We start from the raw sequence: 18,845 nt of genomic DNA, 5'->3' as shown, positions 1-18,845 counted from the left end.
CACTCTCACAACCACCATGTCAGACTACACAGAGAAGCCATTGAAATCCACAAGAAGCATGTGGACAATTTCAACAGAAAGGAAGAAACCATGAAAATGAAAAAAATCTGGCTACCAGTATTAAAGGACTCAAAAATCACAACAGCAAAACAACAGAGGGGAAACAAACAGGCACATAAAATCACTCTCAACAAAAGATTCCCCCCAGGCACTTCCAAGCCATTGAATGCTAATCAAGGTGATCAGCTGAAACATTCACAGCTAGCCCCAGCAGACAAAAGTCCTTTGTCTCACCCTGGTCATTCCACAGATAGATAAACCCATTTTTCCTAGTACCAACAGACCTCACTACCTCTGAGGATTCTTGCCATAGATGCAGGCGAAACGTCAGGAGAAAAATTGCCTCCAGAACATGGCCATATAGCCCGGAAAAACCTACAACAACCCAGTGATTCTGGCCATGAAAGCCTTCGACAATATATTGAAAATCAAAAAGATTCATCTGTGATGTTGAATAAGGGAGGAGGAGCCGTGATTGATTGTCACATGGCCCCGTTACGGACGAAAAACCATGACAGCTTGGCCCTTGCCGTTATGGCCACCGGGCCAAGCTGAAGAAGCTGGATTGGCCGAAGGGAATGGCTAAAAATGGATCCACACTCAAGCCTAGCATGGAGCCCATCACATGACGTTGAACTACTTCCGGCCATCAGGTGTTCCCATCTGTCTCTGAAATGAGCCTGAAGGAGGGAGTGAATAACAATTGTCTTGTGAGCTGCTACTGTGATTTGATCTGCTTTTTAAGGCTAAAAACATGCAGGATGGGAAGTCTCCTTCCCTGTCCCATTTCCTTGCTGCAAAGCGAGAAAGAGCTGCTGCAGACATAGAGCAATGGAGATTTGGCCAGGGAGGTGATGGCAGAGGTAGCAGAGAAAAAAACAAGAGAAAAAGATAATAATAATAATAATAATAATAATAAGAAGAAGAAGAAGAATACCGCAAGGAAGCTGATGAACCCATGGATCATATCCTCAGCTGCTGCACAAAAATTGCGCAAACGGACTACAAACAGAGGCACAACTCTGTGGCCCAAATGATTCATTGGAACTTATATCACAAGTGCCACCTGCCCAGGCCCGTAGTCAGAATTTTGTTTTAGGGGGGGGGCTGAGTTTGGTTCGGGGGGGGGGGGGCTGAGTCTGAGTGAAAGAGGGTCTACCCTAGCAAACCTTTTGTATCGTTACCCCAATACCCTCATGCATATGGGATATATTGAGCATGGTGATCAGATCATGATATGAATAAACATAACAGTTTAAATAATGTAGCCAGGATTTTGTTTTAGGGGGGGGGCTGAGTTTGGTTCGGGGGGGGGGGCTGAGTCTGAGTGAAAGAGGGTCTACCCTAGCAAACCATTTGTATCGTTACCCCAATACCCCCATGCATATGGGATATATTGAGCATGGTGATCAGATCATGATATGAATAAACATAAGTTTAAATAATGTACCAGTAAGGCCTTCTCGCAGACCACTATCAGAATTTCGGGGGGGGGGGGGCTGAAGCCCCCCAAGCCCCCCCCCCATCCCGGCTACATGCCTGCACCTGCCAGTAGTAAAGAACTGGTAAAGGGATCCTAAACCTGCAAAGGTCATGGAAAATGAGGACACAAAAGTACTGTGGGACTTTAGAATCCAAACTGACAAAGATTTGGAACACAATACATCAGATATCATGATTGTGGAAAAGAAATAATTTTGGATTATTGATGTCACCATACTAGGTGACTGTCGCATTGAGGAAAAACAACAGGAAAAACTCTGCCGTTATCAGGACCTCAAAATTGAACTGCAAAGATTCTGGCATAAACCAGTACAGATGGTCCCAGTGGTCATTGGCACACTGAGTGCGGTGCCAAAAGATCTCGGCTGCCATTTGGAAACAATAAACATTGACAAGATCATGATCTGTCAACTGCAAAAGGCCACCTGACTTGGATCTGCGCGCATCATCCGAAAATACATCACACAGTCCTAAACGCTTGGGATGTGTTCGGCTTGTGTTTTTGTGATACGAAATCCAGCATCTAGATCTCATTTGCTGTTACATACTGTGCTTCAGTGTCAGTAAAATAATAATAATAATAATAATAATAATAATAATAATAATAGTTTATTTATGACATGCCTTATCTCCCTGAAGGGGTTCAGGGCGGTTTCCAAAAGAGAGGTTTTTTGGCTGCTAGAGATAGGGGCAAAGCAGGGAGGACTTGACAAGCCTTCCTCCATGTGATGAACGTGAAGGCATGCAACAAGAGGTCAAGAACGCTTCAAGAAAACAGTGGGATGGGAAGGAGTAAACGTTTCATGGAGCAATTTGCTATCGAAAAGCCATTGCTATAGGGACACACCCCCACACTTCTCTACTAATATGTCAGTCCAAGTGATGAAGTCCCAAGAGTCACTCTACTATCAAGGAGATGGGATCTCTCCAATGGAATATGTTCTGCCTTAGTCTTAAGTGTGAACCTCCTCCACCATCAAGCCGGACCCAGCTTCTCCATGTTGGAGGGCATCTGTATCTTCTTCAGCATCTTAGTTTGACTCTCCACATTGAGAGTGTATAAACTTCTGGCAATAGATTGAGAGTTATAAACTTCGACATCCCTGGCCTCCAGGAATGGCATGTGTCCATGGTAAAGGAGCAAACTCTGTGGAGGGAAAGTCCTAGCCAGAACCTCTAAGTAGCATCTGTGGTAGCCACATGGCTGTGTTATGGCTGTGTTTAGTGGTGCCCTTACACTCAGCATTTGGCCATTTGTCAAGACTTCCCAGCATCTGACTACAGATGGAAGAGTTAGTGAAGGCAGGCTCCATCTCAGAGATTTCAAAGAGTCTGCGTTGGGAATCCAGCACCTTCTGGGCTTCTCCGTTGTGCAATCAAACAGCACCTCCCTCTCCGACACCAGTTGGGTCTGGGCTTCACAACTGCTCCTCGTCAATCCAGATGGTTTTCTGCTGTTCTTCTGCAACCTTCTCCTTGATGATGCGGAGGAGGTCCTCGATGCTGCTCCAAGCGTCGGCTTCCAGGGAGGCATAAAGGCAGGGCAAACCCTCCAGCTCTTTCTCATTCTGGCGGCACATCGGTAGGAGCTCTTCTTCAATCTCAGGCTTTGGTAAGAGCTTCCTGCATCACAGAATGGAAAGCCATAAAAGATACATATTATACACACGCATAGATGTGTCTACAGAGATTCCTATTCAAAATAAGTCCCCAATACCTCTTGTTTTGCTAAGCAAAACAAATATCAAAGGCCATGACAAATGGAGAGATACACATACACACACATGCATACACACATACATATATACATACATACACAGACACTATATACCTTTTTATATAGTAAAAAGGTATAAGAGAATACATAATATATAAAAGGTATAAGAGAAATATATATATATATATACACTCTCTCTCTCTCTCTCTCTCTCTCTCTCTCTCTCTCTATATATATATATATATAGTAAAAAGGTATATAGTGTCTGTGTATGTATGTATATAGTAGGGCCCCCGGTGGCGCAGTGGGTTAAAGCACTGAGCTGCTGAGCTTGTTGATCGAAAGGTCGCAGGTTCGATTCCGGGGAGCGGCGTGAGCTTGCGCTGTCAGCCCTAGCTTCTGCCAACCTAGCAGTTCGAAAACATGCAAATGCGAGTAGATCAATAGGTACCGCTCCAGCGGGAAGGTAACGGCGCTCCATGCAGTCATGCTGGCCACATGACCTTGGAGGTGTCTACGGACAACGCTGGCTCTTCGGCTTAGAAATGGAGATGAGCACCACACCCCAGAGTCAGACATGACTGGACTTAATGTCAGGGTACTACCTTTACCTTTATGTATGTATATATGTATGTGTGTATGCATATGTGTGTGTGTGTGTGTGTGTATATATATATATATATGCATCTCTCCATTTGTCATGGCCTTTGGTATTTGTTTTGGTATTTGTTTATATATATTAAAAAGGTATAAGAGAATACATAATATATAAAAGGTATAAGAGAATATATATATATATAGAGAGAGAGAGAGCGAGAGAGAGAGAGAGAGAGAGAGAGAGTGTATATATATATTCTCTTATGTTGGTGGCACACATATTCCACATGCATCTTTTTGCAACACAGGAATTCAATTTTACTAGCAAACTGAGGGTTTCATACTATAAACAAAGGTTGGTGGTTCGAATCCGCAAGGAGCTCCAGCTGTTAGTCCCAGCTTTTGCCAACCTAACAGTTTGAAAACATGCAATGTGAGTAGATCAATAGGTACAGCTCCGGCGGGAGGGTAACGGCACTCCATGCAGTCATGCCTTTGGGCTGATAAAGGCGGCATAGAAATACCATACATAAATAAAATAATAATAAATGCCAGCCACATGACCTTGGAGGTGTCTATGGACAACGCCGGAAATGGAGATGAGCACCACCTCGAGTCTGACTCGACTAGACTTAATGTCAGGGAAAACCTTTACACACACTATATACCTTTTTATTATATACTAGCCATCCCCTGCCACGTGTTGCTGTGGTCCACATGGGGGTTCTGTGTGGGAGGATTGGCCCAATTTTATGGTTGGTGGGGTTCAGAATGTTCTGTGATTGTAGGTGAACTACAAATCCCGGCAACTACAACTTCCAAATGTCAAGATTCTATTTTCCCCAAACTCCACCAGTGTTCTCATTTGGGCATATTGAGTCTTCGTGTAGAGTTTGGTCCAGATCCATCATTGTTTGAGTCCACAGTGATCTCTGGATGTAGGTGAACTGCAACTCCAAAACCAAAGGACACTGCCCACCAACCCCTTCCTTTTTTCTGTTGGTCATGGGAGAACTGTGTGCCAAGTTTGGCCAAGTTCTGTGGTTGGTGGGGTTCAGAATGCTCTTTGATTGTAGCTGAACTATAAATCCCAGCAACTACAACTCCCAAATGACAAAATCATTTTTTTGAGTGAAGGACATACATTGGGTTGTTAGGTGTCTTGTGTCCAAATTTGGTGTCAATTCGTCCAGTGGTTTTTGAGTTCTGTTAATCCCACAAATGAACATGACATATATATATATATATATATACACATACACACACACACACACACACACACTCACTCTCACTCTCACTCTCACTCTCACTCTCTCTCTCTATATATATGGTAAAGGTTTTTCCTGACAGTAAATCTAGTTGTATTCGACTCTGGGACTCATCTCCATTTCTAACCTGAAGAGCCTGCATTGTCCGTAGACACCTCCAAGTTCATGTGGCTGGCATTTATTATTATTTGGCCAGCATGACTGCATGGGGCACTGATACCTTTCCACCAGAGTGGTACCTATTGATCCACTCACATTTGTATGTTTTTGAACTGCTAGATTGGCAGAAGCTGGGGCCAACAGCAGGAGGTTATGCCGCTCCCTGGATTCAAACCTGCAACCTTTCGGTCTGCAAGTTCAGCATCTCAGCTCTTTAACCCATTGCACCACCATGTGTGTGTGTGTATATATATATAGAATCAAAGAGTTGGAAGAGACCTCATGGGCCATCCAGTCCAACCCCATTCTGCCAAGAAGCAGGAATATTGCATTCAAATCACCCCTGACAGATGGCCATCCAGCCCCTGTTTAAAATCTTCCAAAGAAGGAGCCTCCACCACACTCCGGGGCAGAGAGTTCCACTGCTGAACGGCTCTCACAGTCAGGAAGTTCTTCCTCATGTTCAGGTGGAATCTATATAGGCACTGTAGGTGTGCGGAGCCACCTCTTCACCCTTTCCCAATCATGTTTTACATTGAAACTAAATGGTTTTAGTGCCAAGAGAGTTAGTCAAACTCCGAGCGCCACTGAAATGAAATGAGACAAGGAAGTATGAACTCATTTAAGTCCCATTAATTTCAACTGGACTTAAGTGCAATTAACTCTCTCTGACTTAGGGCCAATAATTTAACTGGGAGGCAGCCTGACAAAATACTACTAGCAATACATTTAAATTAAAACCTCGGCCCATTAATAGCATTTCTTCGATTCCATACAGATCTGTTGAACAATCACACCAGTAGATGGTATTTAGCGCTGCTGGAAAATCCAATGCGCTCTCCTCCCAGCATCTTAATATATCTGGATGACTCAAAATACCTTTCTGAAATATCGTTCTATACGGAGGCTCCCCCAGCCAAAATTCATTTTTTATAAGCTGCAATATGTAGTGGACAATTAAGTTAGTCTGCATTTGTTTTCCAGGCAATATTTTTGCCACCGCCAATGAATAACCTTCTGTTGTTGCTTCAACGTGATTAATGCAAATTGAAAGATCACTTCCTGCTCCGACTCAAGTGAAATAATTGACCATTCGTTAATCCTTTATGTTTTAGTTACCAAAGACAGGATCGCGGCTGCTGGGTTGATGTTTACGACTCTCCTGCATTTACTTTCAGATCAGTGGGGCACCCTTTCAATCTTCCATGGGGAATCACACCACGAAGTAATAATTTTCTATTGATTTCCTATTCAGCTTATATTTAGGCTTGTTTTCAGTGTCATCTTCCATACTGTCTTCCATTTGTTTGCAAAAAACAGTGGTTTGCAGGTCACCTTTGCTGTTATACCCGTGCAGGAGTGATACAACTTTGCATGCTTTACTTATGTGATCCCTCGTAGTCCAAGGATGATGGTAACCTGGGGGTGGGTCCATAGGTGAATGTGGAGCCCTATTCTTGATCTGCATCTTCTCCCACAGTGAGGGCATCAGTTTCCAGGTGGGAGGCGGTCTCAGTCGGGGTTGGCTTGACACGCCTTCCTCTTGGCACGTTTCTCTCTTTCGCCCTCCATTTGTGCCTCTTCAAATTCTGCAGCACTGCTGGTCACAGCTGACCTCCAACTGGAGCGCTCAAGGGCCAGGGCTTCCCAGTTCTCAGTGTCAATATCAGAGTTTTTAAGGTTGGCTTTGAGCCCATCTTTCAATCTCTTTTCCTGTCCTCCAGCATTTCGTTTTCCGTTCTTGAGTTTGGAGTAGAGCAATTGCTTTGGGAGATGGTGGTCGGGCATCCGGACAACATGGCCAGTTCAGCGGAGTTGATGGCGGAGAAGCATTGCTTCAGTGCTGGTGGTCTTTGCTTCTTCCAGCACGCTGACATTTGCCCGCCTGTCTTCCCAAGAGATTTGTAGGATTTTCCGGAGGCAGCGCTGATGGAATCGTTCCAGGAGTTGCATGTGATGTCTGTAGACAGTCCACGTCTCGCAGGCTTATAGCAGGGTTGGGAGGACAATAGCTTTATAAACAAGCACCTTGGTATACAACTCCTCTGCTGCACCAGCTCCACTGGCTGCCGATCTGCTACCGGGCTCAACTCAAAGTGCTGGCGTTGGCCTTTAAAGCCCTAAACGGTTCTGGCCCAATTTACCTATCCGAACGTATCTCGGCCTATCAGCCCACCAGGACCCTAAGATCTTCTGGGGGGGGGGGGGCCCTGCTCTCTATCCCGCCTGCTTCACAGGTGCGGCTGGCGGGGATGAGAGACAGGACCTTTTCTGTGGTGGCCCCGCGGCTATGGAACGCCCTCCATGGAGGTAAGATCAGCCCCCTCATTGATGGTATTCCGGAAAAGACTAAAAACTTGGATGTTCGAGCAGGCGTTCGGTTAACTCAGTGCAATAAGTGTAATGATTGAAGGACTGGCAATTTGGACGACGAAACTGGATCGCGATTTTAGTCAAGAGATGAATTGGATTGTTTATTGATATATGTATTGTGGATTGTGTTTTTATGTTTTTAAACTGTATACTGTTGTTTGTTATAAGTTGTTGTAAACCGCATTGAGTCGCCGGCTAGGCTGAGAAACGGCGGTATACAAGTATAGCAAATAAATAAATAAATAAATAATGGTATCCCTACGGATGTCCCGGTTCTCAAACACTCTCTGCTTCATTTGGAAAAAATGCTGCACTCGCAGAGCTCAGACGGTGTTGAATTTCGGTGTCAATGTTGACTTTGGTGGAGAGGTGGCTGCCAAGGTAGCGGAAATGGTCAACATTTTCTAATATTACACCATTAAGTTGTATTTCTGGCATTGGGGAGGGATTAGCCGGTGACTGCTGGAAGAGCACTTTGGTTTTCTCGATGTTTAATGACAGGCCAAGCTTCTCGTATGCTTCTGCAAAGGTGTTTAGAGTGGCTTGCAGGTCTTCTTTGCATGACAAACATATTATTAGTGTTATTTTGGAGAATATAAACCTAAATATAGTCCTTATACATGTATGTTCTCTCTCCTTCTCTCTCTCTTCCTTGGGTTTCATTTTTCCACATCTGTCAAAAGATGTCCTCTTTAGGCATTTTCTAGGTCCTCTAACACATCTCTATGCATATTTGGGGGCAAAGTCCTTCATTTCAATGGGGTTCACTATAATCAATTGCTTCACATATCCATGTGAATTCCAGAGACTTCTCTCCCTTCTGGATGAGCTCTGAGAAAATTAAATCTGGACTTGTTACTGCCTTCCAGTTGCTTCTTAGCCTTCTAGGCCAGAGCTTTCCAAGCGTTTCATGATTTGTTTTGTTTTTGTCGTGTCAGGAGCAACTTGAGAAACTGCAAGTCGCTTCTGGTGTGAGAGAACTGGCAGTCTGCAAGGACGTTGCCGAAGGGACACCAGGATGTTTTGATGTTTTTACCATCCTTGTGAAAGGCTTTGTTACAGTATATGCATGTATATGTCTAAGTTTTTGTAAGGATCGTCTCCTGTGTGTGTGTGTTGAGGAAAAACACCTGGATAATTGAAGCAATTAAGCTTGAACCACTCCCTGAATGGAGCATAACATGAGGAGTGTTTCTGGTGAATTTTGGGACTTACTGAACCACTTACTTCAAGACTTATCTCCTTGCACCATTGAGGAAGAAGAAGATGCATGGATTTAATGCATAGGACTTTGTGTGAGTTTTATTTCTGCAAATGGACTGAGTTATTTTTCAAAATTGGATATTTTTGTGAAGCTGTTTATTTACTTAAGAGTAAATTTTGTTTTTCCCATTTACTTGACTCATGTTTACTCTTTGTGGATGAACAAAGCTCTGGGAAGTCTGGACAGGACTGCACAATTTCTGGGTTAGCTTTCGTATAAACCGCAACAGGCTTCTCTCATGTCCCCAAAGGAGGAGCTGGAGCTGATAGAGGGAGCTCATCCACACTCTCCCTGGATTTGTCGTGCGCCATCGGGGACTCCTCACATTTCATGTTGGTGGCACACTTATTCCACATGCATCCTTTTGCAATTCAGTTTTTCTAGTTTCATACAATATATCTATATGTATTGCACACATACACATATTATATGCTATATTATACATATAGGTTTCATATGAGCTTTACTGTATAAACAAAGTTTGGAATTTTTTCCTTTATCCTTCTTATGTTGGTGGCACACATATTCCATATGGTTCTTGTGGGTTTTTTCGGGCTGTATGGCCATGTTCTAGAGGCATTCTCTCCTGACGTTTCGCCTGCATCTATGGCAAGCATCCTCACAACCTCTGAGGATGCTTGCCATAGATGCAGGCGAAACGTCAGGAGAAATGCCTCTAGAACATGGCTCTATAGCCCGAAAAAACCCACAAGAACCTAGTGATTCCAGCCATGAAAGCCTTCGACAATACATATTCCATATGCATCATTTCGCGACACAGGAATTCAGTTTTACTAGCAAACTGAGGGTTTCATATTATATATGAAGGTTGGTGGTTCGTATCCACAATGAGCTCCAGCTGTTAGTCCCAGCTTTTGTCAATCTAGCAGTTTGAAAACATGCAAATGTGAGTAGATCAATAGGTACGTAACAGCACTCCATGCAGTCATGCCTTCAGGCTGAGAAAAGCGGCATAGAAATATCGTAAATAAATATAATAATAATAGCCGCCGGCCACATGACCTTGAGGTGTCTACGGACAACGCCGGAAATGGAGATGAGCACCCCTCCCCCAGAGTCTGACTCGACTAGACTTAATGTCAGGGGAAACCTTTATACACAATACACACACACACGATCTATCTGTATCTATATATCTATCTATATCTATATCTGTATCTATGGTAATAAATGCTGGCCACATGACCTTGAGGTGTCTATGGACAACGCCGGAAATGGAGATGAGCACCCCCCCCCCCCCAGAGTCTGACTCGACTAGACTTAATGTCAGGGGAAACCTTTATACACAACACACACACACACACACGATCTATCTGTATCTATATATCTATCTATATCTATATCTGTATCTATGGTAAAGGTTTTCCCCTGACAGGAAGTCTAGTTGTAAATAAATAAAATAATAATAAATGCCGGCCACATGACCTTGGAGGTGTCTATGGACAACGCTGGAAATGGAGATGAGCACCACCCCCCAGAGTCTGACTCGACTACACTTAATGTCAGGGAAAACCTTTACCTTTACCACACAAACACACTGTGTGTGTGTGTGTGTGTGTGTGTATACACACACACACACACACACACCGTATATATACCATGTATAATGTATATACATATACATTATACACATGCACACACACACACACTCATAAGATCAGTAATGGCCTTGCAGCTTCAAAGCCTGGCTGGTTACTGCCTGGGGGAATCCTTTGTTGGGAGGTGTTTGCTGGCCTTGATTGATTCTTGTCTGGAATTCCCCTGCTTTTTGAGTGTTGCTCTTTATTTAATGCCCTGATTTTAGTGTTTCCTTCATTTTATATTTTAGATTACCCTCTTTTTTCTTTTCTTTACCCTCCATATTTTGGTTCTGTGTACATCCTCATTTAAGTCTTTACTCATGCTCTTTTTGAACACAGTTGCTTCACGATCTCAGCTTTGAAGCCTTAAGACAATTTGATCTAAAGCTTCATAATGGAACTTAAAAATAAATTAAAACGAACACATAATAAATGAACAATGCATGAATTCCTTTCAGCTCACTTTGGGATCGGCTCCGGATTTTGGCACGTTTCAATAATTCCTTTTGCACAAAATAATCATAAAAAAAGACACTGCGCTTTCCTGAGAGTTCTCTCTCTTGACTTGACTTATCGTTGGCTCCGTCGATTGAAGCTTTTGCCTGTCACCTTTGTTGCTATTTAAAGGAATCGCCGTGAAGGTTTGGAAACCAGGCTTTGGGGGCCTTTGCTCAGTTCGGAGGTATAATAAGTGCCCGGGATTTGGATGAAAAATAGATGAGATCACGAGGAGGTGAAACCTCAAGGGGCCACATCTAAACAGAATCTCTCCTCTGCTTTGGAGCAAGAAGAGGACTTCAGAGGGAAAAGATGCGGCTTATAATGAACTGAAGGATATGTGACACGGCACTCCTTTGCATTCTAGTCAAATGGTAATAACGTAAGCATATGCAGGACGTCGGCACTAAATAGTCACAATTTGCAGTCAGTTGTCATAGGAAAGGCTGCCAAGTCATAGACTTAAGATTTTCAAGTATAGCCTGTTCTCCACATTAATGATGATGATGATGATGATGAGTTGTCGACAGGGCCGGCCCTAGGTGATTTTCAAGTGTAAACAAACAGTATTTTGGTGCCTCCCCCCAGACCAATCCCCAGCAAGGGACCCACAAGAGTCCTGCCTCTCTCTCACACCTGCTGTGAGTGTGCGGGGGTGCCTCAAGAGCACCCCTCAATGATTGGCGCTATACGCAAATGCGTATCTTACTCATTGCCTCAGCCGCCCCTGGTTGTTGAAGGCTTTCATGTTTGGAATTACTGGGTTGTTGCTGTGAGTTTTCCGGGCTGTGCATCGGCTGCACAAAGGATTTAATCATGTTCCAGAAGCATTCTCTCCTTACATTTCACCCACATCTATAGCAGGCATCCTTGGAGGTTTCGCCCATATCTGGGGGGGAGGCTCGAGGTTATCATGGTGGTTCACGAAAAGGCCTTACTGGTGCATTATTTAAACTGTTATGTTTATTCATATCATGATCTGATCACCATACTCAATATATCCCATATGCATGGGGGTATTGGGGTAACGATACAAAAGGTTTGCTAGGGTAGACCCTCTTTCACTCAAACTCAGCCCCCCCCGAAACTAAGCCCCCCCCGAACCCCCCCCCCCCCGAAAAATATTCAGCCCCCCCTGAAACGAAATCCTGGCTACGGGCCTGGCCATAGATGTGGGAAAAATGTCAACTAACACCTCCAAACAAAGGATTCCCCCAGGCAGGAAGCAGCTGGGCTTTGAAGCTGCAAGGCTATTCAGTCCTAATCAAGGTGGCCATTTGCAACATTCCCACGTGTCTCAAGGAGACAAAAGTTCTTTCTCCCACCCTGGACATCATTCCACATATATATAAACCCCACTTGCCTAGTTTCTAACAGACCTCACAACCTCTAAGGATGCCTGCCACAGATGTGGGCGAAATGTCAGGAGAGAATGCTTCTGGAACATGGAAAACTCATAGCAACCCAGGGAAATGAGAATTTTAGTTTCAGGCATAAACTTGGAACCCCCCTGGATGGAAGTTGCAATCTCTCAGAGGAAGACAAGGTCAAACCCTCTCCAAACTATTCAGTTCAATTCAGGCCAATGTTTACAGTGACTGCTGGATTTGTATATCCCTGATCAGCATCAAGTCCAAGGGAAGGAAGGAAAACGTCATGGGATAGAACAGTACCAGGTATAAAAAGGCTATAATACACAGGAGGAAGGTGTGGGTAATATGCCTTGCTTCCTATTCTTGATAACATAAGGTGAGCAGCAGGCAACAAAGTCATGAAAGCATTCAACGCACCTGAACTTCTTGATGTTTTTTTCGGAGACTCTGATAAAAAGAACGATGGGATATATCTTGGCTTTGATTAAATCCTTTGTGCAGCCGATGCCAACTTCAAGCAGACAATGTTTGTTCTGTAAATACGGAGTCAGGGAAAGGACTTGCGTAAGTACACCTTGGGATTTGTAAGCACACAGTCTCAAGCAGGATTAGGCAAATGAGCTCCCACCTGGTGAAATGACTTCATATCGGAAAGTAAAGGGATATCTGATGCCCTTATGCGCAAAGCGCTCCCCAAAGCTTTGTTCCTTGTGTCCTTTTGTCCCAGTTTCCAAATGTACCTCACTTCTCCAACCCTCATCTCTAAGCATCTTCGGCCGCTCCACCCATCATCCTTTGTTTCTTCTTAATGTTTGAGATGTTCTACCTGCAGCTACATCTCTCCAAAGCCATCATTTCTATCAGTCTTTTGACTTAGGCTGGAAAACTTTTGAACTCTATGGATATTGGAGATCAACATCAACGTCATCCACAGTCAACGGCCAATGGTCAGCGACAACTGGAATTATAGTCCTGACATTTAAAGCAATTGATTTTGGAGAGATATAGGTTGCCTCCCATTGACTAAGCCATTAATCTATAACACAAAGTTTCTCAACCTGGGGGTTGGGACCCCTGGGGGGGGTCTCAAGGGGGTTTCAGAGCGGTCGCCAAAGACTATTAGAAAACATATATTTCTGACCAGCCATCCCCTGCCACGCTTTGCTGTGGCCCACTCTATGTATATGTGTTTTCTGTGTGTATATATTTGTGTACACATGTGTGTTTGTGTGTGTATATATGTAGTCAAAGCCATGGTATTCCCTGTAGTAACCTACGGATGTGAGAGCTGGACCTTAGGGAAGGCTGAGCGAAGGAAGATCGATGCTTTTGAGCTGTGGTGTTGGAGGAAAGTTCTGAGAGTGCCTTGGACTGCGAGAAGATCCAACCAGTCCATCCTCCAGGAAATAAAGCCCGACTGCTCACTGGAGGGAAAGATACTAGAGACAAAGCTGAAGTACTTTGGCCACATCATGAGGAGACAGGAAAGCCTAGAGAAGACAATTATGCTGGGGAAAGTGGAAGGCAAAAGGAAGAGGGGCCGACCAAGGGCAAGATGGATGGATGGCATCCTTGAAGTGACTGGACTGACCTTGAGGGAACTGGGGGTGGTAACGGCCAACAGGGAGCTCTGGCGTGGACTGGTCCATGAGGTCACGAAGAGTCGGAGACGACTGAACGAATGAACAACAACAACAACATATGTATTGGTTTTTTGGGGAGGGGGCTTTGGCCTTTTAAGTCCCTTTTGCAGTGTTTTTCAGTGTTTTTATGAGTGATGGTCACTCATTGGCCTGAGAGGTGTATTATGTCCAAATTTGGTGTCGATTCGTCCAGTGGTTTTTGAGTTATGTTAACCTCACTACCTCTGAGGATGCTTGCCATAGATGCAGGCGAAACGTCAGGAGAGAATGCCTCTAAACCATGGCCATATAGCCGGAAAAAACCTACAACAACCCAGTGATTCTGGCCATGAAAGCCTACGACAATACATTAAACATTCCATTGTCGAAGGCTTTCATGGCTGGAATCACTGAGTTTTTGTAGGTTTCTTGGGCTACATGGCCATGTTCTAGAAGCATTCTCTCCTGACATTTTGCCTGCATCTATGGCAAGCATCCTCAGACTTCACAACCTCTGAGGATGCTTGCATAGATGCAGGCGAAACGTCAGGAGAGAATGCTTCTAGAACAAGGCCATATAGCCCAAAAAACCTACAAGAACCCAAACATTACATTTTTATTTATATAGATGGTCTCAGGAATTATCTGAAGATCTGACGATTTCTCTGCCTATCCTTTACTTCCTCCCACCAAAAGCCCTCCTCCACTCTGATTAGGAAGGTTGAGAACCACTGTTCTAGGAAGTTAAGATCATCTGGGGAGGCCCTACTCACAGGCACACCTGGCGGGGATGAGAGACAGGGCCTTCTCAGTGGTGGCCCCTCAGCTGTGGAACTCCCTGCCCAGAGAATATTAGATCGTCCCCCTCTCTCCTGACCTTTCAGAAAAGAGTGAAAACCTGGTGTTTGGAACTTCAGCATGACCAGATAAACTCAAATTGGAATATGAACACGGAGCGGCCAAGACGATGTAAACAGATGAGGAATCGAACTGGAATACATTGTTTTTATAGATTCTTATAGTTTTTATTGCTTCTATGGTTATTATATGTATTTATGATGTGATTTAATTGCTTTTAACTGATATAGGTAAAGGTAAAGGTTTTCCCCTGACATGAAGTCCAGTCGTGTCCTATTCTGGAGGGTGGTGCTCATTTCCATTTCTAAGCCAAAGAGCCAGCATTGTCCGCAGACACCTTCAAGGTCATGTGGACGGCATGACTGCATGGAGCACCATTACCTTCCCGCCGGAGCGGTACCTATTGATCTACTCACATTTGCATGTTTTCGAACTGCTAGGTTGGCAGAAGCTGGGGCTGACAGCGGAAGCTAGCGCCGCTCCCCGGATTTGAACCAGCGACCTTTCGGTCAACAAGCTCAGCAGCCCAGCGCTTTAACCCACTGCACCACTGGGGGCTCCTTTAACTGATATATGTATGTATATATATCTGGCATCTAATTGTTGCCGGTCTGTACGCCGGCATGAGTTGCCTTTGGGCTGAAATGGGTGAGATAAAAATGAGGTAAATAAATAAATATATTGTCGAAGGCTTTCATGGCCAGAATCACTGGGTTGTTGTAGGTTTTTTTCGGGCTATTTGGCCGTGGTCTAGAGGCATTCTCTCCTGACGTTTCACCTGCATCTATGGCGAGCATCCTCAGAGGTAGTGAGGTGTGTTGGAACTAGGAACATGGGTTTATATATCTGTGGAATGACCAGGGTGAGACAAAGGACACCTAGCTCCAGCAGACAAGAGTCCTAGAATGGATTACTGCAATGCGCTCTACGTGGGGCTGCCCTTGAAGACGGCTCAGAAACTCCAACTGGTCCAGCGGGCAGCAGCCAGGATGCTAACTGGGGCTCATTATCAAGAGAGGTCTACCCCTCTGTTTAAGGAGCTCCACTGGCTGCCATTTATTTTCCGAGCCCAATTCAAGGTGCAGGTGCTCACCTACAAAGCCCTGAACGGTTTGGGACCACCCTACCTGCGTGACCGCATCTCCATCTACGAACCCACACGCTCGCTCCGGTCATCTGGGGAGGCCCTGCTCGTGATCCCACCCACGTCGCAAGCGCGCTTGGTGGGGACACGGGACAGGGCCTTTTCTGTGGCGGCCCCCCGACTTTGGAATGCCCTTCCAAAAGATCTTCGCCAGGCCCCTACTTTAGCAGCTTTCAGAAAGAACCTAAAAACTTGGCTGTTCCGATGCGCCTTCTCAGATTAGGAATCCCCACCCAAGTCCTAGAAGCACTTTAGCACAATTAACATTACTGCACACCGTACTATTTTATTCCTATGCTCCTCCTGCCACTCCAGCACTTTTAACCCTGTACCCCATTGCGCTGGCCGGCCCAGTTTTAAAGTGTCATGATGTATTGTTATCGTCGTTACTGCTTGCTTAACTATTGATTTGCTGTGTTTTTACTGTTGTGTTATGTTTTACTGTATTGTGTTTTGAGGCTTCGGCCTGTGTAAGCCGCATCGAGTCCTCCGGGAGATGCTAGCGGGGTACAAATAAAGTTAATAATAATAATAATAATAATAATAATAATAATAATAATTTGTCTCACCCTGATCATTCCAGAGATATAGAAACCCTTTTTCCCAGTTCCAACAGACCTCACTACCTCTGAGGATGCTTGCCATAGATGCAGCGAAACGTCAGGAGAGAATGCCTCTAGACCATGGCCATATAGCCAGAAAAAACCTACAACAACCCAATAAATAAATAACCTAATTGCTGAAACTCTGCGCCAACAGTTTGTTGCCGAAATTCGCTACTACAGTCATGCTATTCTAATCAGCTTGCTGCTCACCTTTGTAGGCCAACACCTCTGAGGAGCATTAGGAGCATGCTACCGTACCGATAAAGCATCCTCGAAGTACCAACACTGTCTTAGCCTGGCATCTCACTGCCCAACGCAGAGTCAACCAAGCAAGTCAAATCTTGCCTGCTGCATTTGTTCGTTAATTCGCTCTAATGGCCCCCTTCCCGAAAGAGAAATTAACGGATCTAAAGATGGGGATTATGTCGAAACGAAGGTAGCATGTGCAAAACATAAGCACGTAATTGAACCTTGTTTGTTCAAATGCAACATGTTCTGTAATTACTTCTCAAAGGGGGAGAAAAACTTCTTCTACTTGTCTTTTCCCTGCTGCATAACAAGCCTTCCACATTTGATGCCATCTGTTTGGGCTTGACATTAGCATCTTTGTTCTGTACATCACTGTCTCTTTCCACAGCTCGGGTAAAGCTCCTTAGATAGATGGATGGATGGATATGCAATCCAAACAGTTTCCCATCCCCTCTAGATTGCATGGAAATCGAGAGAATGAAATGGAAGGATAACTGACCAACTGAATGAGAATTGCAATAACAACAAGATGCAACGGAAGAGGAGGAGTGACCCATCTATATAAATAAAAATGTAATGTTTGTTTGTGGGATTAACAGAACTCAAAAACCACTGGACGAATTGACACCAAATTTGTACACAATTCACCTCACAACCCAATGTATGTCATTCACTCATAAAAACACTGAAAAACACAGCAGAATGGACTTAGAAAACTCCCAAAAGCTAAATGACGAAAAGCTAAATGACAATACAGAAAAAAGGGAAGAAAGAGGGAGGGAAGACGAGAAAAGTCTGACTTGGCCACGGTAGTCCACGCTCTGGTTACATCCCGTCTAGACTACTGCAACGCTCTCTACGTGGGGTTGCCCTTGAAGACAGCCCGGAAGCTCCAAATAGTCCAAACGTGCGGCAGCCATGATTCTAACAGGAGCAGAACGCAGGGAGCATACGACCCCCCTGTTGCGCCAGCTCCACTGGCTGCCGATCTACTACCGGGCTCAATTCAAGGTGCTGGCGTTGGCCTATAAAGCCTTAAACGGTTCTGGCCCAAGATACCTATCTGACCGCATCTCTGCCTATGAACCCACCAGGACTTTGAGAACTTCCGGGGAGGCCCTGCTCTCAATCCCGCCTGCTTCTCAAGCACGGCTGGCGGGGACGAGAGATAGGGCCTTCTCGGTGGTGGCTCCTCGGCTGTGGAACGCCCTTCCCACGGACATTAGGCTGGCACCATCTCTAATGGTGTTCCGCAAGAAACTGAAGACCTGGTTATTTGTGCAGGCATTCAAATAACTAGTGCAATGACTGGCAATGAACATAGGAATGGAACAATGGATGATGAATTTTGGATTATGTTTTTTAGATGATGAGACGATAGTGATTGGTTAATGTAGTAATTCTATTGTTGGATAATATGTTATTTGTTAATTGTTGTTCATTATTGCATTGAATTATTGGTGTTTTTACTGGTTGTGAACCGCTGTGAGTTGCCCTCGGGCTGAGAACAGTGGTATATAAGTAAAGTAAAGTAAGTAAATAAATAAATGAAAGAAAGAAAGAAAGAAAGAAAAGAAAAGAAAGAGGGGAAGGGAAAGAAAAAAGGCCTGAGGGCTGGATACGGCCCTCCAAGGTCATTTACCCAGCCCTCGCTCAGGGTCAACCTAAGTCTGAAACGACTTGAAAGCACACAACAACAACAATCCTATCTCACCAGCCAAAAGGAGGCCCACACTTCCCATTGAAATACTAATAAGTTTATATTTGTTAAAATTGTTCTTCATTTTAATTATTGTATTGTTTTTAAGTGTTTTTTTGCACTATAAATAAGATATGTGCAGTGTACATAGGAATTCATTCATTTTTTTTCAAATTATAATCCAGCCCTCCAACAATTTGAGGGACTGTGACATGGCCCTCTGTTCAAAAAGTTTGAGGACCCCTGGTATAGAGA

The 18,845-nt window shown here is 44.4% G+C and overlaps 1 protein-coding gene across 1 annotated transcript in view; it reads right to left on the bottom strand.

Annotated features, from left to right (window-relative positions):
• Positions 1-2,182: 2,182 nt before the first annotated feature.
• The window catches only part of LOC137098020 (caspase recruitment domain-containing protein 11-like), a 129,625-nt gene continuing 112,962 nt past the window's right edge, over positions 2,183-18,845 (bottom strand). The window contains exons 23-24 of the mRNA XM_067473717.1: positions 12,831-12,946; positions 2,183-3,186 (exon numbers count right to left, since the gene is read on the bottom strand). Of these exons, the coding sequence (XP_067329818.1) occupies positions 2,982-3,186; positions 12,831-12,946 (321 nt within the window). The 3' untranslated portion in view covers positions 2,183-2,981. The remainder of the gene's footprint in view (positions 3,187-12,830; positions 12,947-18,845) is intronic.

The sequence above is a fragment of the Anolis sagrei genome, chromosome X, assembly GCF_037176765.1.
Source record: "Anolis sagrei isolate rAnoSag1 chromosome X, rAnoSag1.mat, whole genome shotgun sequence".
Lineage (NCBI taxonomy): Eukaryota > Metazoa > Chordata > Lepidosauria > Squamata > Dactyloidae > Anolis > Anolis sagrei.
Note: the sequence above shows the minus strand (reverse complement) of the source record. Positions and strands in the feature narration are given on the sequence as shown.